The sequence below is a fragment of the Manacus candei genome, unplaced genomic scaffold, assembly GCF_025592945.1.
Source record: "Manacus candei isolate 608988 ecotype Guabito, Panama unplaced genomic scaffold, ASM2559294v1 h1tg000065l, whole genome shotgun sequence".
Taxonomy (NCBI): domain Eukaryota; kingdom Metazoa; phylum Chordata; class Aves; order Passeriformes; family Pipridae; genus Manacus; species Manacus candei.
Window position 1 is genome coordinate 1,266,884 of NW_026138113.1, and position 22,020 is coordinate 1,288,903.

General features: G+C 50.3%; 1 protein-coding gene across 2 annotated transcripts in view; it reads left to right on the forward strand.

Annotated features, from left to right (window-relative positions):
• The first annotated feature begins 708 nt into the window (after positions 1–708).
• ACSF3 (acyl-CoA synthetase family member 3) overlaps positions 709–22,020 on the forward strand; it is a 56,720-nt gene continuing 35,408 nt past the window's right edge. The window contains exons 1-6 of one of the 2 annotated variants that reach the window (XM_051805954.1): positions 709–747; positions 3,414–4,136; positions 5,509–5,664; positions 15,277–15,431; positions 15,901–16,046; positions 21,810–21,922. In XM_051805954.1, the coding sequence (XP_051661914.1) occupies positions 3,444–4,136; positions 5,509–5,664; positions 15,277–15,431; positions 15,901–16,046; positions 21,810–21,922 (1,263 nt within the window). In that variant the 5' untranslated portion in view covers positions 709–747; positions 3,414–3,443. Of the gene's footprint in view, positions 748–789; positions 907–3,413; positions 4,137–5,508; positions 5,665–15,276; positions 15,432–15,900; positions 16,047–21,809; positions 21,923–22,020 lie in introns of those variants that run through there. The other variant, XM_051805953.1, reaches the window with a different exon arrangement.

A 22,020-nucleotide genomic window follows, 5' to 3' on the forward strand; every position in this document is an offset into this window, starting at 1 on the left:
TGGGCTCTGCTCTAGGCCAGGCTCCCGGCCCTGTTTCCGCTCCCACCCCGCTGTGCCTCATGGGCTGTGGCCGCCGGCCCCGGTGGAAACACACCTGGGGAGGTGGGTGGGGGGTCACCCCGGCTGTGCCGCTTCACGGAACACTGTGTACAGCCGGAAAAACATGGCTCCACCGGGGAGCAGGGCTGGCAGGGGACACACTGTGTGCCACCCGGCAACCTCTGAGCATCCCTGGGATGTCCGTACATCCCCAAGGTGTTTGTGTGTATCCAGGATGTCTGTGTGTCCCCGAGATATCCCTGTGTCCCAGGGATGTCCATGTGTCCATGGGATGTCTGTGTGTCCTATGGGTGTCTGTGCGTCTCTAAGATGTCTGTGCACCCCAGGGACTTCTCTCCACACCTTGGAGGTCCCATGAGTCCAGGCGATCCCTCATCCGTGCCAAAATCCCGAAGTCCCGTGGATTGGGCACGTGGCCCCAGCACCCCCAGGCAGAGCTGCAGCTCCATGATACCATGAACACCCGCCATGACATCAGAGGACACCATGAGGACGCTCCAGGTTGCTGCAGTGACCGTCGGCTCCGCGGCGCCCCCAGCCCCGCCCCCCGTGAGCGGTTTGGGGCCAAATCCCCATAAATCAGGTGCGGGTTGGTGCGGTGGCGGAACGTTCGTGCGCGGAACGTTCGTACCGCCGCGCTGTGTTCGCCCGGAGCCGTCCGCGGGTGGAGCGGTCCCCCGGCGGCAGGTGAGGCCCGCAGGAGGCGGCGGGGCCGGGGCGGCCCCGAGGGGGTCCCGCAGGGTGCGGGGCCTGTGGCGGGGCCGCGGCGAGGCCGGTCCGTGCCCGCGGGACTTCGGAAATCGTGGGACGAGGGGTTTTCCTGCTGCTTCTGCTCTGGGGCGTGCCGTGAGTAGGGTGAGGGCAAAGAGCTGGGGGGGGACCGGATAGGAAAAGAATTAGACTCCTCCTTCCCGTGAGGGCGGTGAGGCTCTGGCACAGGGTATTCCGTGGATGCCCCATCCCTGGAAGTGTTCAAGGCCAGGTTGGAAGGGGCTTGGAGCAACCTGGTCTAATGGAAGGTGCCCTTGCCCATGGCAGAGGGTGGGACTGGGTAGGCTGTAAGGTCCTTTCCAACACAAACCTTTCTAGGATTAAATATTTCTCTATTTTTTTTTGGTGAGAAGGGGAGAATAATCAGCATCTCAATCATTATTTGATACCTTTCTCACATCTCTTTCTCTAAATTATTATTTTCCAAGAATAAAGTATTTTTTTGTCTCCTCTGTTGTAGAAAAAGCCAGGAGTTGCTTTGTATTTATGTCTATAAATGAGGAAAGGATGGAATCCTGCAGGTTGGACTTTCAGTGATAGTTACATCACCAAGCCACGATCAGAGCTGGAATGATGATTATTTCCTATTATAACTCAGTTTGGAATAGCTCAGAGTAACTCCATGGATCATTTTACTTCAGGGAATGCAATTTATGCCCTTTGTGTTCAGAAGGTGCAGAGGGGGTTGTCACAGAGTGGACAGGGATGGGTCTGCACTGGGTCAGCTTCCAGTTTGCACTGGTTTGGTTGTGCTGGGAGCTGGTGGGTGCCCTTGGCTGCTTTAAATTCCTCAGTCGTAGGAGGATGGGTTTGGACCCTTCCCTTCCCAGGGGGAGGGGTTGGACCCTTCCCTTTCTTGGGGGGGACAGACCCTCCCTTCTTGGACCTTCCCTTCCAGAGGGGTTTGAACCTTCTTTTCCAAAGCAGCAGAGCCCCATCTCTGTGCTGCTATGGTCTTCCCATGGGCCCTGGTGACAAACTTTGTTTCCAGGTGTGCTGTACCAGACTTTGTAGTCCCAGTTATCCCTGGGGAATGGGAGGGGAAAGAAAACAGCCCCTGGATTTACTTCCCCCTGAGTGTCTGTAAGTCTGCACACGTAGACAAGCCCAGTTCTCTGAAGTCCCTAATGCCCAGGCCTGGCTGAAGGTGCTGCTGTTTATTGCTCCATTAAATCTAGACTCATGGGAATGGGATAATGGGATTTTTTTGGAAGGAGCTGTTGTGAAGGAGCAACAAACACCTGCTCTGGAGCCATACAGGGAACAGGGAGAATGCTGAGAGCAGGATCCTGAGAAACCACTGCTTCCAGTTAATGTCCCAAGTTTGGTTTAAGTTATGAAATGTGTTGGCTCTTTATCTTTTAGTCTCTGCAGAGCAATGGAAAGATGTCACACGAATTTGGTCATGACCTGCTTTGTTTTTTTCCATCCTGGTGGCAAATGTCAGGGGTTCACACAGTCACCCCACTCTGGGTTTGAAGCCTCTCTGCTCCCCCAGATGTTTCCGCAGTAAATCACAAGTTTGTTTTGCAGAAGCAGAAATTGAGGTCAATATGCAAAAGAAAATATGAGCAGAGCTGGTGTCTGGGTGGAGAAACGCTCCGAAGGTGGAGGGGAGAGACTGCGGGGTTACAGAAAAACAAACACTTGAGCTGGGTAAAGCCCTGCTCAGCAATTCCCTGGGGAGCTGCCAGCCTAGATCCCTTTTGTTTCAGCTCCTTCCCACAGTGGGGAGCTGAGCTGGGAGGCCGTCTGAGCCGAGCTGCTCCACTAATAGGCATTTATCAAAAAAATTGTAGGAAATCAAGTTGTGATTGCTGGTGCCAAGGAAGTGTCACGGACACTCTCAGAGAGTGAGGACTTGTCATCCTTTGGCTGTTTCCTCTTGTCATGGAATCTCTCTGGGGATATTTTGGTGGTAATTGGATTCTGTGCAGTAAATCCCTCTCTCTCCTGCCACAGGCCTGTTCTCTCCTCTTTGCTCCCCATTGCTGAGGGCTCTATGGAGAGGGTGCTGCTTCCTGCTGAGTTCCCAGACAGAGCTCTAGGCTGTGCAGAGGGAGTTAGGATTCTTCATGGAATCATGGAATGGTTTGGGTTGGAAGGGACTGAGGGGATACCTCAGAAAAATATTAGGAAAAAATTCTTCCCTGTGAGGGTGGGGAGGCCCTGGCACAGGTTGCCCAGAGAAGCTGTGGCTGCCCCATCCCTGGGAGTGTTCAAGGTCAGGTTGGACAGGGCTTGGAGCAACCTGGTCTAGTGGAAGGTGTCCCTGCCAATGGCAGGAGTGGGACTGGATGAGCTTTAAGATCCCTCCCAAACCATTCCACGATTCTATGAAAACTAGGTCATAATTTAAGTTAGCTGGTTTTTACGGATGTGGGGGCTGTGCAGGGAAGGGTCTCAGGCTCCTGTTTCATCCAGGCACTGCCCAGAGTGCCAGGGATATGACAGCCTGAAGTGGGGACATCAATAATACAGTGGATGTTATTCAAATGAAGGCTGCCACTTCTCCTTGGTGGGAATAACCCCCTGGGTAATCTCTGCACATACTTATCTGCTCCTGTAATTGCTTTCTGCAGAATCACTCCAAAACAAGTGGTGCTGGCGGGATGCTGCTCTCCCTGCTCTTCCCTCGGCTGAGCCGGCCCCTCTGGAGCCGTGTCCGGGACCTGTCCTGCTCCAGATGGGGGTGGAAGAGGGCTGGCTGTCCCCACAGGGGTCTGCAAACAGCCTGGGCCACCTGCAGCAGTGACGTCACCCCTGTCTTCACCAGGGCTTTGGCTTTCGGTGACAAAATTGCCATCATTGACCAAAACAGGGAGCACACGTACAGAGACCTGCTCGGCCAGAGCCTGCACTTATCCCGGGAGATCTGTAGAGTTCTGGAGTGCTCCAGCAGGGACTTGAAGGAAGAGAGGATCTCATTTTTGTGTCCCAATGATGCCTCGTACGTGGTGGCCCAGTGGGCCTCGTGGATGAGCGGGGGCATAGCAGTGCCCCTGTACAGGAAACACCCCGTGCCAGAGCTGGAGTACGTGATCCAGGATTCCCAGAGCGCTCTGGTTATCGCAGCTGAGGAATACGTGGGGAAAATAGCCCCTATTGCTGAGAAACTGGGAATCCCAATGCTGCCGCTTCCCAAGTCCCATAGTGATGGATCCACAGGCCACACAGCTGTGGAAGAGGGTCCCTTGACAGCCTGCTCCTCATGGAAAGACAGAGGAGCCATGATCATCTACACCAGCGGGACAACGGGGCGGCCCAAGGGTGTCCTCAGCACCCATGAGAACGTGCAGGCTGTGGTGAGTGCTGCTCCCCCTCCAAAGTCTTGGATTTTGGAGTTGCAAACACACCTTCCCGCTATCAAATTCCTGCAGGGAGCTATGAGGCTGTAACTCAGAAATCCTCAGCACTTGGAAAGTGAACAGCCAGCAGCATTTGAGGCTCTAAACCTTGGTCTGGTGGTGTTGCTGCAGCTGCATCCCAGGGCAGGTGGACTCTCCTCCCTACTTTCCTGGAAAGCAGAAGGGATGAGACCTGTGGTAAAAAACCTGATTTCTTTGCAGTTTGCTTTTCTACGCTGTGACTAGGAAAGAATCTTTTCTCCTGACTGGAATGTATCTTAGCCCAGCCCAGTGCTGTGTGAAGCCTGTGCATTATTCAGGTCTGTATCCCCAAGGCAAAAAATCCATTAGCTCTCAGAGCCAAAAGGAATTAAAAGTTTGAATGAGCCTGCTGACTACATCACCACTTGGTTATCAGTGCCTGCAACTGCTAGACTCCTGCCATTAGGGAAAAAGGGCAGGGAATACAGCAGGCCTTAGGGATAGCTCTGGGAGCTGACGTTGTTCTGGGCGCTCAGATACCACAGTGTCGGGTGTGGAATGAAAGCCTTGATGGATAGAGCCAGGGCTTGGCTATATTGGGCAAAGAATCTCTTCCCTTACAAATATGCTGATCATTTGGGGGTGGCCTGAGCAGTTCCCATCCTTTGTGCTGTCCTCCAGAAAGCCTTAAAGCTGCTCCCTGCACTGTGGAAGAGGATTGTGAGGGACACGACCAAATTCCACTATTCAAATGCTTTTTTATTTTTGGGTGGCTGGAGATAAGTTTTCCAGTTGCCAGCACTGGGCTCTGAAGGGCATGGTCACCCCGAAACCTGATAATTATCCCTTCAGATAATTATCCCTTCAGAGCAGAGTTTTTTGGAAGCTTGTTACATCAACATTTTTTACTAACATGAAACCTACTTTCTGCTTATCAGTGATTTTCTGGTCCTACTGTTTATCCCTTACAGATGCTAAAAACCTGGTGTCATCAGTGTCCAAACAGTCAACAGAATTCTGGGAAAATTAGTTTTTTGATTACTATTGCTGCTAAGTCTGCATGTGTAGCAGCATGCTGATATTTTTGTAGGCCCTGCTTAAAATCACTGTTGACTATTTCTCAGCAACAAGGAAGGGCTTTGCTGATATATAAAGATGCAAAAGGTGTTCCTCTTCTGTTCTGCTGTTGTGGTGGGAATTTTACTCGTGCTGATCCTAAAGGAAAGATTCTGTGCCCAGGCAGGTCTGGGATTCCTGCCGGCAGCCATGCCCAGGGATTTGGGGGTTGGATATCTCAGGAGAATCCTTCCTCCTGCCCTAACACTGTGTTGTTTGTTTTGTTCTGCAGACCACAGGGCTGGTTGAAAAATGGGAGTGGAAGAAGGAGGATGTCATTCTGCACGTACTGCCTTTGCATCATGTCCATGGGGTGATCAATAAGCTCCTGTGTCCTCTGTGGGTGGGAGCAACGTGCATCATGTTCCCGGAATTCAACGCACAGATGGTGAGCCTGGAGGGATTGAGCCTTGCCTTTGAAATTCAGCAGCAGGACCCCGTGCATCGTAATTAGAGCAACTCTGGAAATAAGTTCTTTAAGAATTCCAGGCTCTTTAGCCACTGGCTGTGTGTGGTTCACAGCACTCAGTCCGGGGTAAATGCTGTTCCAGAGGCTGCAGCTTGTTTAAGCGTGACGTACTTAACATTGCTCCTCCTCGTGGGGCTGGGGGTCTCTGGCTGCTGGTGGGCCCTTCCACGGACTCTAGGTGCAAATGCTCTTGGTGGGTTCTTAATTTTTTTAGTGCCAGGAAAGGTGGAAATGCTGGATTTTTCTCTTGGGTGCTGCTTGTAGCTGTGCTACTTGTTGGCTTTTTTGATACCTTGCATTTCACAGAATCACAGAATCATTCAGGTTGGAAAAGATCTCTGAGATCGAGCCCAATCTGTGAGCAATCACCACCTTGGAACTAGACAGAGCACTGAATGCCATATGCAGTTGTTTCTTGAACACCTTCAGGGATGGTGATTCCTTGGGCAACCCACTCCAAATTTTTCCCTTCCAATCCTATATCCGTAGTGTTTTGTATGACATTACATGACAGAACACAGCCTTTAGAGTTTCTTGCAGCTCAGGTAAGAGAAATACTGGTTCTCCTCACTTGCATGGAAACATTGCTCTTCCTCTGTGGAGAAACAAGTGTTAACAGAGCTGTTGGTTTGGACTCAGTGATATGAGAGAGAGTCTGCAAATCCAGACCTTCTCGCAGCTTTTAGGAAAGGTGGCAGGAGGGAAACCTTACCTGAATGATGCATTTATAATGTCGTTTTGTAGCTGAGCCAGGAAACACCAGTCCCAGTGTTCTGCTTCTCCTTTGTTCTGTGCAGCAGTGGCAGGTAAACGATGTAAAGAGAGGATGAAAAGGGACTAGAAACAGGGCAAGCAGCAGGAAGATGGAAAAGGTTCTACAGTTCCCAGCTCCTGGGGTCCAGCACCATTCATCCACATCTCCCAGTGTCGTGGATGGTGTCTGCAGTGTCACTGTTAAGGGATAATTGGGTTTTCAGGTGCTGCTGCCTCCTCGTAGCAGAAGGGAGATGTGTGGTGTCACTGCAGAATTCCGTGGGAAAGTGAAAGGAGCCTGTCAAGCCTGTGCTGTGTAACTAAACAGGCTTTTCTACCTGTTTGTGTTTGTCCATACACTTGTCACACTGGAAGGACAAAGTGCACAGTTGTGGGATACACCTGGAAGCCTCTGGCAGTGCTGCTGCCATGTGAGGGTGAGCCCTGGCTCTGATCTGAATGATGGCAGGACCGGGGAAGTTCTTCAGTGCTTATTTCTGCTTCTCAGAGAAGCAACCACAGAAAATGGGCACTTCCTTCCTCGTGTCAAGATGGCTCTGACACCTAAACACTGATCCTTTGGGGTGGAACAGCTCCAGAATCCCAGAGGGGCAGCTCTGCACTCGAATTTCAAGAGTAAATTGGTAGGATGCTGCAGTAGAAGGCAGCAGGAAGGTCCCCTGGCAGCTGTAACCAGTGCTCTCTCCTTGATGGATGCTGCCAAATTGTCCTCCCCTGACCTGAGGGTGTGACCCCAAAAGCTTGGGGTGCGGCAGGCGTGTGCTGGAGCTGGGAGCGTGGCCAGTGCTGGGAGGCAGAGCCGGTGCCGGGATCCTGGAACCAAAGCCTCTGGAGGGCGCGTTGCTCCACGTCCTGTGCCACCGGTGATTGATGGTCCCTCGTCCCCTGGTGTTTTTCTCTGCTCTGCAAATCAATGAGCTGACGTTGAGGGATGGGTTCAGGATGGGGGAGCGGGACACCCCTCCTGCCTTCCCTGATCCAAGCTCTCCCCAGACGTGTCCAAGGGCACGCGGGGACAGCGCCGGAGGCAGCCGCTTGACCCTGGAGCTTGAACTTGGGCAGGGAGGTTGGGGTGCTGTTCTGGGGCCTCTCAGGTGCACTGGGGCTCTGAAGGACGTCATTTGCTTTTCTATTTTTTGTATTCCCTTTATTTTTCTGAGGGCCTCCCCTGGGAGCTGCAAGTGGTTTGATCGACACTACAAAGCGAGCACAGGAGGGTAAATAAGGCTTTCTTGTGGAGTTTAATGCAAGCTGCCTTTCAGTTCCACTCTATTTTCACCAGCTGTTTACAAAATGCCCTTTGCTACTGAAATCAGCTTTCAGCAAAGCAGCAGTGGAGGATTTTGCCAAAGGAGCCCAAGTTTTGCCGTGTGCTTTTTTTCCTTCGCTGCACCTTGAGAAAGCAGCCAATTATAGTGTGATATAAAGAAACTCGACTGGCAGCTAAAACACTTGACAGGCTGATCAAAACAAGGCGAGGAACTTACTCTCAACCTGCTGCAGACATATTTAGCCTTGAGTGATACTGGCAAAGGTTCAAGAGAAACCGCAGCAGCACGCCCGATGTGTGTTTGGTTTCTAATCACTAACACTTCATTATACAAAATAAATACTTTATTATTACAGTGTTTATTAAATTACATAATTTGCGGCATGGCTCATAGTCATGGATGCAGATGGCAGTCTGGGTTTGGTGGTGGGAATAATGCTCTTTTTTTTTTTTCCTGAGAAGACAGTTCCAGCCCCAGACCAAGGCTTGCTTGTCGTTCCCTGCGGTGCAGTGTTAGGAGGTGGCAGCTTTCAGACCTTTCCGTCTGTTTTTGGGAGCTGTCCAAGGAAAGGTGAAAAATCAGGACTGTGGAGTAGCCCCAGTGTCCTGACCAACATCCTCTCCCTCACTAAAGCAGCATCTGATGTCTGTGGCTGCACACAAGCTACTGCTGAGGCCATGAGGACTTGTTAAATTGTACTGAGGTGCCTCAAGCGTGAAAGTTGCTGCATAAAATCAGATTCTTTTTATTAAATGAGGACATCCATTACTCTGCACCAGCTACTGTACATGTTATAATTCACTTTATAGCACCATCTGTTAAGACTGTCTTGCTTAAGCTTTTTGTAGCATCTTTTTATTGCAAGTTATTAAAAAATATGGCTGCATCTATTAATCATTTATTAATAAAGGGTTTATAAATGGACCCTTACTTTCCAGAATTAGTCGACTTGTACGTGACATGCAAAGTCCTCTGGTGCTTGTACTCCATGGGGTGGAGTGTCTTTACAGGGAGCCCTTCTCTGCCTGGGGGCCGTGGGAGCAGCATCCACTGTGCTTGTCTGTGCTTCTGGGCTTGGAAATGGCAGGGATGGTTGAGAGGGAGAGTTTTCAGCACTGCTGTGGGCATAGAGCAGGCAGGAGAACAGCAGTGAGCCTGGCAGTGTGTTCCTCCCAGCAGCTGTGTGGGGCACAGCTGGCTGTGATATAATTATTTTAGTGTTTTTCAAGGGTGAGAACTGGGAGGGCAGAAACCTCCTCTGGAGCCAGAGCAAGCTGCAGCCTCAGCATCCCTACACGATCCTCCCACCATAACCTACTTCCAAGCTGAGTTTACTTCTCCAGCTGTGCTGTTCCTGTTTGCATTCCTCAGCTGCTGCTGACCCTATCCCAGGTGCCAGCTTTTTGCTTGTGCGGGAGGAGACATTTAAAAGATTTTTATGCAGGTTTTGTGCAGTCTGGTGGCCAGAGGAGAAGAGATTAATGCTTTCATTAAGGGAGAACTGCAAAGTGAGCCTTCTCCTACTGGGCAGCAGAGAAAGCCTGTGACCAAATGCTTTTGGGAGGCTTCTGGGCTTGCACCAAGCACTCACTAGAGCATCCATTTCCAGGGGCTCCCTTCCTGCAACAGTTCAGGCTGCTGAGGCTGAGCGCTCCCTGTGTGGTGACTGTAGCTCCATGGAAATGTCAGTGAGTCTGGAGAGATGGAGGATGAAGCTGTGTGCCCTCCATGCAGCTGCTCTTGCTGTGACAGTCACATGTTGACATCCCCATTCCAGACCAGGACCTGGCTGTGCCAGGTACCCTATAGACAGGAGCATTTTGAAGCAAGTCATGAGGTCAGTGTCTGCTTTGCAGACAGCAGTTCAGCCTCTGCTGAGGCTTTTGGCCGAAGAGGATCCATTTTGAGTTTGAACAACAGGAACAGCTTATCTTTGCCTTGGACCATCCTTGCTCTTGCCTTAAGGGAAAGATGGTCTAATAGGAAAAGGCTCCCTGTCAGCTTTGCATTGATAAACACAAGATCAGATTCCAGGAGGTCTTCCAGTCTTTTGTGCCGAGTGGGAAATAAAAGTATTCAAAAACCTGAAAGAAAAAGCTTGCTCTGATGAGTGGTGGGATAAGCTTATGGAAATCTCCACTCCAGTGACCCAGTTGTGGCGTGTGCTGCCCGCTCGGCTCTGCCGGGCAGGTTTCAAGCTGTGATGTTCTGCCTGTGCAGTGACAGCCCTGGCTGTGCCCTGAAAACCCTTCCATGATAAATATGCCAAGATGCAGATTTACTACCCTACAGTTGCAAAGTGCTGCTGTTTTGGTGCCAGCCTCACTGCGTGTGTGACTTAAGGTGCCTCCGAGGATCAAACCCTCTAAAAACCATACCCTGTTTTACAATGTCGCATGCAAAGCCATCAAAATCATCTTAATTAGACCCTTCTTTCTAGGGAACTACGACTGCTGAGTGCCCAAAGGTGGTGTGTGATTTGGGACAAGCTTGCCCTGACATGCTGTGGGTGTGCTGTCACCTGTGGCACCTTTTCCCGGTGGTGGGAGGGAGCTGCAGACCCGGCACTCGTTGAGGTTGTGTGTGAGGTGTCGCTCCAGGGTTGCTGCTGCATCTTATGTGGTCACAGCCCTGACTTCCCAAAGGCCAGGAGAGCCTGTGCCACGTCTGGGAGCAAACTTTGTCCTTGGCTCTGCTGTTATCTGTGTGAGCCAGGCTGGGCTGATTCTTTATACCTTGGCTGGGCTGCATGGGGAGATCCAGGGCTTGGCAGCTGTGGTTGCCTCTGGGAAGGAGAAGCGTGTACCACACTGAGCCTCTCCCCTGGATCTGTCACTTCTGCAAACATCACTCTGGGCAGCTCTTTTAGTTTATTTTTAAAAGAAAAGCAAATCCAAGCACAGGCGTCTGAGCTCCAATAACCAAATGTGCTGGGGATCGTGGCTCCCATCCAATTTCAGCTGGAGAAAGGCTGGAAGTCTTTTCATCCATTAATGGGAGGCTTCAGAGGAGTAATTTTATTTCAGACTCAAAGAGGAGTTGGTGGAGGGAGGAGCAGGTCACTAGTGAATGGATTATGTTTGATCACTTCTCACAGACCTGGCTTTAAAAAGTTAGAGGTTTTCTTCCCATCTCCCCAGATCTGCCGTCTGTCCTCAGCATCTGTTCCTAAGTAATGGCTTTTAATGTGTGTGGGGAAATACAAAAAATGGAACCAGAGCCTGTCATATTTACTTATATTTCCAGGTCCCAGGGAAAGCACTTGCTCCTTTCTGTATGCCTCCAGCATAGGAAGGGTTTAAAAGCTTCAGCCTGGAATGCAGAGGGGCCATCAAACTGCACTGATGAATAAATGATTAAAACCAGAGTCACGCAGAGCGTGAACAGTTTGGGGTTATAACAAACATGAGACAAAGCCACCGAGGGCCCAATTTCCCTTTGAAGAGAAGAGTGTTTCCCTCTTTCTGCATATTGCTCGTGAAGTGTCGGCTGCTCAGTCCTTGGGAGTGAGCAGAGCTCCCCTTGGTGCTCTCTCATCTCATGTCTTGCCCGTGTGCTTTTTGGGGATAAATTGCTGTCGAATTTGTGAGCGTGGTCCTGCCATCCCTTTGCTGCTGCTGTTGAGTTACAGGAGCTTCCCACCCTCGATGTTTGGCACAGGATCTCCCCAAATGAGCAGCTGCTTTGGCTACAGCCTTGTTGTGCCTGTTGCTCTCACAGACACTCTGGAAAACACGGTCAGCCCTCTTCCTTGCTGATGCTTCCCACATGGCAGTAGTCAATGTAAAACACAGACCCATCTCCCTGAGCAAAAGGGAAGTAAAGGGATGAGTTAACCTTGCATTAGGGGGATTGTTACTTTTGAAAAGGTTGAGAAAAATTCAATAACAACTGAAAATGGTACAGTAATTTTATAGGAGAGAGGAGCTGTTGTGTCTGTCAATAGAGGCAACAGCACATTATCCATTTGTGGGCTGATGGAAAAATCCATGCTGGTATTTGCTTCCTTTTCGGCTCACAGTTCTTCTGATTTTGGGAATCTTGTATCAGGGAAAATCTTACATGATTTAGGATGCAAATGATTTTTCCACCTTCTCTTCTTTTTTTGCATGAGAAGATGCCCAGGTGTTGGTGAGTTTGTTGTTTCTTCCTAGCTCATGTCTTTGCATGTCTCCCTCTGTAAAAGGAAATAATGATTGCCTTTTCTCCTCTGTGCTCACATCTCTTCCTTCAGATGATCTTAGTTGGTCTGGGGGCTGGTTGAGAAGGTTGCTCTGTGGAATGACCATCCCTTGGAGCAGCTTGTATGTTCCTTCACCCTCATTCACCATCTGCATGCTGGGAAAAATATGTGGGAAAAATCTTCCAGCTATGTCTCGCTGTGGCTGGTTTGTACCCACTGGTGTCATTTTCTCCTTTTTTTTCCATGTAGTGATGGCAAAATCCCACTGGCCAGACCATGATATGCTTTTGAGCAGTAGGAAGGGGGGAAAATCAGGAATGTCATGCTGACAGGAAGGCTCTTGGGAACATTAGGTCTCCCATTTCTCTGCTGGCATGAGCAACCCTGTCCTGTAAGCATTCACTGCTGTTATTCCTGATGGGAAGCTGTTCCCACTCTTGCTTCTTGCAGTGAGAAACTTTTTGTTTCTAGCCCTTGGTTATCTTAAAAGGAATCTTGATCCTGAGCATATTCCATTGGAAGGCTGCTGCTTCCCTTGGTGCAGAACCCAGCAGCCCTGGCATGAGGTGCCACGTTTTCCTCCTGAATCCAGGGCTTTTAAAAGCATTTGGAGGCCCGAGGTGTCAGGTGAGCAAAATAAAACAGAATGATGGGCTGCCAATATCCTTTCCACAGGGAATTGATGTGGTGTCAGTGACACGTGGGAGAACAGAGGGGGAGATGGATTGTGCTGCTCCAAGCCTGATGCTGTCGGAGGATGCCGGGTGTTGGAAGGACAAAGTGGCCTCTTGCTACAAGCCTGTCCAAGCCCCGGAATTGATTGATTAGTCCCAGGTAAAGAGACTTTCCCAGATTCTTCTCTCAGAGCGTGAAGTTAAAGTTATAACCCAGGAATAGCTGTTCCAGCTGGCTGGGCAGTGACGAGCCCTCTGGCCAGCTCGGGCTCTGCGGAGTGTTTAGAGCTGCCAGCTTTGTACCACAGCTCGGGGCTTAGTCCTGTTAAACACATGGGAAGGATCCAGATTTGGCTGAGCGGGAGCAGAGCAGGTGGGGAGTTTGGCTGTCAGCAGATCACCCCGGCAGCTGGTGGCACAAATCCAAAGGCAGCTGCTTATCCTCAGGAAGGGGCTGTTGCTGGGGCAAGTCAGACTGACATGGAAAAAGCTGCTCCTGTGGCTGGAGTGGCAGGAGAAGGGTTTTATCTAGAGCAGGAGTTCAGCAGGCACAGCGGGACAGGGAATTCTGGGGTGCAAGAGAGACTTGCTCTGTTTAGAGTGATAGTGTTGTTTTTTTTCAAATCCAAAATCATATAAAAATAACTCTGCTGCATGGCCAGACTGGAAATCTCCCTGTGTTCCCCACAGCTGCTCAGGACTTGGGAAGACAAAAAAAATCACCCAGCAAGGATTGAACAACCCTGAGCATCTGTCTCCCTTCGATCCCTTCAACACAGTCCTGATCCCTGCTTGCCATGACATGTCTTTCCCTGCCCACAGCAATGGCTCTCGGGAACACCAGGCTGAGGACAGCAGGTCCATTCAGCCCTGGCTTTGGAGATTGCAGCCCTTCTCCATTCTGCTGCCTTGAATGGGAAAAATATTGGGAGGCTGAAGAGAAAAAGAGGATGGGAGGCGTATGATAGGGATTAGATCCTTCTGAATGCAATTTTGCATATTCCAGCTTGGGTTTTGGGGATCATGCTGGTAGGTGGGGTTTCTGCAGGGAGTGAAATATCCCCATCAGTCCAGGAAGTCACATTCCAACTCTGCCTTCCTTGATGTCCAGGGGATCTTGCAGTGCTCGTGTCCCACCTCCTGAGGTGTCCAGGGGATTTCCACCTTATGCATTCCTCTCTCCCCATCGCACCTCTGGGCTGGGAGGCAGCATGAACTCTCTCCTGTTGGATGGGACAGTGCCTTTGTGGATGTGTCCTGCTCTATTAAGAATAACACCGTGGTGGTGGTGAGTTTTTTTTAGGAGCTGATTGTTCTGGAGCAGTGGAGTGCAAGACGTGGGGGGAGGCGGCGCCAGTGCAGCCAAGTAGAAAGTAATGAAATGGAGCCTGAGCGAGCAGGATGGAGGGGAAGGGGCAGAGTGACAGCATGAAGGAGAATCTGTGGTTCACCTTCAATCAATCCCTGCCTTGCCGGGGTTCTCGCAGGCGCCCATGTGCAGCTGAGCGTGCGCGGGCAGGAGCGGAGGCAGCGCCCTGTCAGGGGCTGTTAGGAAATACATTTGTCACCAGCGGGGCAGGGACCGGAGCGAGGGGAAGGAGGCGGCCGTCAGCGGGGCCTCTGATTTATTGATGGCTTTGGATCGCTCCTGTCTTGGGAAGAGCTCGCCTAGGGGGATGAGTGGCAAGGTGTGGAAGGAGTGGGCCCAAGTGTGGTATTTGTGGCTCCTGCGCCTTGTTAACTGCTCCCAGGGGCTGCTCATCCCAGAGAGGGTCTTCATCCACATCCCAGCAGAGCTGGATGGTGGAATTTGCCCCCATTAATAGTTCCCACAGGTTAGCAGGAGTTGCAGCTGAAAAATATCTGTCCCATAGGGACCTGGTTTAGTGGTGAACATGGTGGTGCTGGGTTAACAGTTGGACTTAATGATCTAAGAGGTCTTTTCCAACCTTACTGATTCTATGACTGTTTCTCTCGGGAAGAGTTTCATTGGTGTATTGGCCCTCCTGGCCAGCTGCTTTCTCCTGCTACCACTGGTTTACCTGTGGATTCTGGTGGCTCCTCTGAGCTCGCTGAGGACATGTCTCTCTGCACCCACTCAGCAGCAGATGACTATTTTCATGGAGTCTCACTCCCAGTTCCAGTGTGTGATCTTCCTCTCCCAGACTCTGCCATCTGTCTTCAAAGCTTTTCTCCCTCAGAAGTTTGAGTCCCTGGGCTCCTACCTGTGTATTGTGTTCTTCAAACGTGGCTTAGCGTCTTTCCAAAGAAGAGCTCCTATGCTTTGGAAAGCTGATGGCTTTGTGTAGCCTTTGGAGAACTGTGCATGATAAGGGAATTAACTGGTTCTGCCACAAGCTTTTGTCTTCAAGAGCAAATTCTTGGCTGTAATGTGACAGCACTAAAAATGCCATTTCCATCATCTTGTGAGTGTGACAGTGGGTAGGTGATCCACTGGTGAGATAAGAGATGAACATTGTGCTTTGGGCAATAAGGGCATGATGAAGGTTGGGAACTTGTTCTGGACATGGATGAGGTGCACACAACAGGCTTCCAGCTGTTTGTACTTCCCAGAAGTCTTAGATAACACAGGTGCATTTTTATCCATGTAGGTTCCCTTCCTTTCTAGGTTTGGAAGAGGCTGCTGAGCTCTGAAGCTCCCCGTATCAGTGTCTTCATGGCAGTGCCCACCATCTATGCCAAGCTGATGGAATATTACGACAAGCATTTCTCCCAGACACAAGTCCAGGATTTCGTGCGGGCCTTTTGCCAGGAGAACATCAGGTGGGAGAGCAATGCCCCTGTGGGCAGGGGCTGCTGGTGCCTGGGTATCCCTACCATGGATCCTCCAGGTTTTCCTTTTAGCACCAGCTCTTTCAGTGCTGGTTGTTGTGCCTTAGTGTCTCTTTGACAGGAACAAGGGTGACATTATTTAATTATGAGCCACTCTTGCATGGTAAAGCCAGAAGGGGCTCGTTATCTGTGTCACCATGTGTAACACATGGCTGAGGACTTTGTCCTGCAGCCCATGCTTGTATTCCAGGACCTGTTTTAGGAGACTGTCCTGTCTTAACTTAAATCCCATATCAGACAGAGCATGTGAGGAACACCTTTGATACCGGTTAAAAGGCTTTGGGGGTTTCTGTCTTAAGGTTTTACATAGGAGCAGACTTTATGTGACCCTGTTAGGCTGCAAATTCCCTGAAGCAAAGGTAATCTTGGATACTCTCTTACCTGGGCTTTCCTTGTGCAGATTAATGGTGTCAGGCTCAGCAGCTCTGCCAGTGCCTGTCCTGGAGAAGTGGAAGAGCATCACTGGGCACACCTTGCTGGAGAGGTATGGGATGACTGAGATTGGGATGGCGCTTTCTAACCCTTTGCATGGAGTCCGTGTCCCAGGTAGGAGTCTCCAGAGGGTGCCCACTCACTGTTTGGAGGTGTGTACTGGGAATTGGTCATGGGTTTTCTCTGCACAGAGTCTATACATGAGTGAGGAGCAGGCTACAAGGATGCTGGTGGGGGAATTGGCCTTGGGAAGCCAGGACATGGATGTGTGGGAAGTGGCTGATTGTTCCTTGGGATCAAAGCTGTGTGTGCAGAGCTCACAGTGGTGCCCACTGGCCTGAGCAGCCAGGTTGGCAGAGTCCGTATTGATGCTTTATTACTTCCAAAATCATAGTGAATTGAAGCACTGGGACTGTTTCTTCAGCTCCCACTCCCTGGAGCTGTATTTCTGTGTGGTGTCACACAGGATTCTCCACACAGCAGTGCTTGTCCAACCCATCAGTGCTGAACACTTAAAATAGGATGTCTGCTCACTCTTATTTTAGAGCCTGTTTCTTGCCTCTTAAGGAATTAGAATTGTCACACTTCGGTGTACTCTCTGGTCCTGTTCTCTCCTTGTCCTCCCCCCCTTCTCTTAGCTACACTTTATGACTCCTCTTGATATCTGTACTTCATGTAACCTAGAAATAAATTGATCTGAACATTACAAATATAAAATGCCCCCACCCTCCCCTGGTTGGAGCATGGCCATCTGTGTGCTGAGCACCCACCCCATGCCACCTGCCTCCCCACACACTGTCTGTGCAGACATGGCACCATATGCAGCCTTTTGGGGGGCGTGGGGGCTGTCCTGGGTGTCACAGCTTCCCACAGCACCTCAATCCCATGGGATGCAGAAACTGGACCTCGCAGGATTCACACAGGAAGAAGGGAAGCCGCAGCTCCCCCTCACTGACTCCTCAACCCAACAACAGCTTGAAATACAAACTCTATTTTACTTCTGCAGAGTAACTCGCATTCCCCCACTCCGTCTCAGGCAGTTTTCCCTCCCTCCAGAAGCCCCATCCCTGCAGGCAGGAAGGGAAGCAGGCAGGGAAACAAGATTCCCACCTGCATTAGCTTGGACTGTGAGCCCCACACTGCAGGGTGGCGGTGCAGAGATCATTCCAGTGTCCCTGTGGCCTGGTTATATTTGCTTTTTATTGATCTTCAGGAGGGCAAATGATTGGAGGCTCTAGAAATTTCCCAGGAGACTAAAAAAGACAGGAAATAAGACTGGCAAGACAGAAGTTGGCACCCAGATGGGCAGCTCCTGCCCCAGAGCTGGGTGGCTGTGTTCCTGAGACATCATCCCTGAGGATATTAGGGTCTACAGGGGACCTGGGGTTAAATCCTCTCATGCAGGCAGAGCAGAGGGGCTGGGGACTGTTACTCCAGCCCCATGCAGGGGCTCCTGTGGCCCCAAGAGGAAAGAGAAGCATCTCGTAAAGGTGTGGATCAGCAAGAGACCGTACAGAGAGGAGGCTATAATTGAATAGGCTTGATTAATTTATTTCAGGCAGTGTCAGCTGGGAAGCAGATGGGTGAAGCTGAGGCATAATTTACTGGAGCTGTGAAAAAGCTTTTGATCTAGTGCCCTGTTAGAGGCTGGGCTGGGAGGTCACCATGTACCACAGAGCATCCAAGTAAAATGTGATGATAGGCTGGGAACAGGGGACATTTGTCAGAGGATTTCTCCTGGAGTGGAAGCAGCACATGCCCTTCTCTACTGCTTTGACCTGTTGGAGAGGGTCCAGAGGAGGCCACCAAGATAATTAGAGGGATGGTGCATCTCTCCTATGAGGAAAGGCTGAGAGAATTGGAATTGTTCAACCTGGAGAACAGAAGCTTTGGCATCACCTAATTGTGGCCTTCCAGTGCCTGAAGGGAGCGAGCAAGGAACATGGAGAGAGACTATTTACAAGGGTCTGGAGTGACAGGATGAGGAGGAATAGCTTCAAACTGAAAGAGAGTAGGTTTAGATTAGATATTGGGAAAAATTTCTTCCCTGTGAGGATGATGAGGTCCTGGCACAGGTTGCCCAGAGAAGCTGTTGGACAGAGCTTGGAGCAACCTGGGATAGTGGAAGGTGTCCGTGCCCATGGCAGGGACTGGAATTAGATGATCTTTAAGGTCCCTCCCAACCCAACCCATTCTATGATTCTTGAGCCTCTGAGCAGAGATTCTGGGGCTTCCCTTGCCCGCTTCCACCTGCTTGGTGTGGCTGGGGAAGGGTCAAGTCCTCAGACCCTGCTCATCCTGCTGATGTCCCCAGTGGTGTCACTAGCAGCATGGCATTTCTCTCCACCCTCAGCACAGGTCTGAAGGGGCATGAAGGAGAATGTGGGGGCTTTAATTTTCAGAAGAAACAAAGATGAAAGATTTGAAAGATAAATGTTTGCTTGTATATGGTTAAAACCCTGCTTAAAATGCCTCTGTTTTCACCAGCTCTCATTCTAATCCCCCCTGGTGCTGTTACTGTGAAGGGAGATGAATAATTCATGGCCGGAGAATGCCTCACTGGGCCTAATCACCACTTTAATTGGAGGTTTAGATCAGAGGCAGCTAATAGCTCCTACAGCGGGGACTCCGTGTATTGTTGACAGTGAGATCGTTGAGTGCCTTATCGTTGGCCTGTTTCAATTCTCCCAGGACACCTCGGCACATAACAGCACCGAGGTACCCAGATACCGAAGGACACAGACCACGGGGCCAATTAAATTTATCTGGGAAGAGCTGACAACTTTTTTAAACAGAGGAGAACTGGTGAAAGAACAGTAGTGTCACTCCTTCCTGCCCACAGCCCGGCTGGTGCCACCTGTGCCGACACAGCGGGCATGGTGCCAGCAGCTCCTAACAGTCAGGAGCCTGCAAATTGGAGAGAGCTGGAGGGAGCAAGAGGGGAAGGAGCAGGGATTTCTCCCCAGTTTCCACTCAGGATTATGTCTAGGGACAAAAGGAAGCCAGTGCTAAGTGTTGACACCCTGCTGATCACCCCCGATTGTGGTCTGAAGCCAGGACATCCAATGCTGTTCCTTTGGGAATGGGCTCAACCTTCTCTTGACCTGTTGGAGTTGGCACAGTGTGTATTTTGATGTGGTGGATGGGCCTGGGAAGCTCTAGTCATTGTTTTTACATGAATTTTATTAGTACTGTCAGGTTTGTGTAGTTCTAATCAATGATATGAGCTTTTCAGCCTTTACAGATGTTGAAATCCAAGTTTGTCATTTTTCCTAAATACCAGAAAACCTTTTCCAGACCCAATATAAGGAAGCAGCTCTCCACCAGGGACTTGTTTTACATGTAGATTTTTGCTTTAGCCAAGTAGGAAACAAATTGGTGGAGCTGTATTTGTAACTGTGATCTGAAAACACTGTGTGGGTAACACGTCACTTCTCCGTGGCTTAGATTTGCCAGCACTGTGCTGAGCTTTGGTGTTTCCTTCTCAAAGACTGAGACTAGAAGTGGGCACTAATCCTTGAGTCCTGCTGCCTATGAATCACTCCATGACATTTCCATGCTGAGGTCAGCAGCTTTCATCCTGGGAAGAAGGATCTTCCAAGGAAGGCATCCAGCTGATCTTGATTTGAAAAATTCCAAGTCTATGAGAGCCCATGGCAATTCCTTCTCTGGTTTGTGCTCCCTCCATGAGCTTTCCAGGACAGACTTTGTGGTGTCTGCCCACTGTCGGGTGCCACGTTTTGTGAGTGGGTAGAAGTCTGTTCACCCAAGGCATTTTTCACCCCGGAGAAACCGTTCCCATAGAAGTCTAGAAGGCAGCTTCAACAAGCTTCCATGCAACAGTGATCGTGTTTTCCATGACTTGTTGTCTGCTTTGAGGTCTCTTGGAGTCTCTCGTAGCAGGTTTTAAATACATATGGTGTGATTTTTGGGGCTGGCCTGTGCAGAGCCAGGAGTTGGACTTGATGATCCTTGTAGGCCCCTTCCAACTCAAATATTCTGTGATTCTCTGATTCCATAAATACCTCAGCGTGGCACCTCAGGGCACTTCTGGCTCATGGCTCCCTCTTCACCCTGCTGCAACCCTCTGTCTCAGGCTTTTGGCAGTGTCTGGCCAGGAGATGGGAGCAGCCCACGCAATGCTGGTGGTGAGAGAAGGAAGGACCTGGCTGTGTGTTGGCTGACCTGAATGCCGGAGGCAGTTCCGAGCAGAGCAGACACGGATCACAGAGCTGCCACGTCGCTTTCTGTTTATTTCTTGCCAGATTTGCTAATTGTTCGGGTAGTTTCACTGCAATAAAATCTCACTCCCTCATAGCCCATCTGCTCTTGGCTCATCCTGCAGGGATGCCATAAATCTGGGCTACGACGACATATCTATTTCCATGGCAACTGACCAGTGTAGCAAACAGAATCATGATGTCACGGATAGCAGATCTCCAGGGCTTGAAGAGGAGAATGAGACCAGGATAAGGAAAGTGTCACTTGAACCCAAATGCCTGAAATAGAGGTGACAAGGGGAAGACAGCACTGAGCTCCAGGTCCTGCACACCCTGCTGTAGGGACTTCTCAAGGTGAAGCTGATCCTGGCAGACTTGGAAAGCACCAACTGGAGAAAAATTGATCATCTTCAGGGAGAAAAATTGATCATCTCTTCAAATAAAAAGCACACTTACCAGTTCTAGAATCATAGAATCCCAGAATGGTTTAGGTACCACCATCCAGTACCACCCCCTGCCATGGGCAAGGACACCTTCCACTAGACCAGGTTGCTCCAAGTCCCATGCAACCCTTGAACAATTGCAGGGATGGGACAGCCACAACTTCTCTGGGCAACCTGTGCCAGGGCCTCACCACCCTCACAGGGTAGAATTTCTTCCCACTATCCCATCTAACCCTGCCCTCCTTCAGCTTAAGGCCATTCCCCCTTTTCCTGTCACTCTGTGCCCTTGTGAAAAGTCTTTCTCGAATTTTCCAGTCCTCGTGAGCCAGAGATTTCTCTGAGCTGTTGTCCCTCTCCCTGCTCACAGGGGATGAAGGTCACAGGCCTCATTTTGCCACAAGAGCCGTCTTGTGCCGCTGAGATGCCGAGCGAGCCCTGCTGAGCCAGCAGATGCCCACAGCTCCTGGTTGCTGCTGAGCCCATCAGACAGGTCACAGGAACAAAGCTGCCCTTTCTACTGAGCTTTCAGGTGCTCCCCAGGAAGAGCAAGCACTAAACCAGGGGGTGGGAATGCTGCAGGTTGGTCACAGAACCATCTTGGAGCTCAATAACTGACACTGTGTCAGCTTCCCTGGCTTTGAAAATTGAAACCTGTGGAAGAATGGTGTGGTTTTGATCCCTGCTTTTCTCCTGTGATGTTTTCTATACAGTGTATTGATGTCTCCTAAAACTGAGATAATCCCTTGCAATTCTCACACTGTTAAGCCTTTGCCTCCCCTGTCAGGTTCAGACTGTAGAGGAGCCACCGGAGTAATCACTGTGCTCTTTCTTTTCACAGCTTTGTGTAGGTTTCATGGTGCTTTGTAAAAAAAAAAAAAAAAAAGAAACAGCTTCATTACTGAGCTACGAAGCTGTGCTGAAGTCTTCAAAGACTGGCCAAGAGAGACTGTTCAGGGCTGGAGACACATTTGTTTTGTGAGGCATTTCCAGCACTGCCTGCTCAGCGAACAACAGCATATTGCACCGTCGTGACATTTGCATGCAGACACACGACTGATCGAAGCCTTCCTGAAGGGTAACCCCCTGCTAGGAAGTTCTTTAGTGCCAGCACAGTCTGCAGATGCCATTGATAGACGAGCAGCTGCTCTTTCGCTTCCTTGATTTTGTGATTTCCCAGAGGCTGTCCACTGTTCCCACCTTGTTTCCCTCTGTAGGTTCCGTGGGCACCCCTCTCCCAGGGGTGGAAGTGCGCATTGCCACTGAGACCTTGAAGAATGGGGCTCGTTCCTACACCGTCCATGCTCAGGGGGATGAGAACAGCACACAGGTAGTACTCAGCCATGTTTGCTTCACTTTGAAAAGGTCTACACTCTGAAAAGGTCTTCACTCATGAAAAGTTCTCTCCTTCCCAGCCCTCTGAAACCT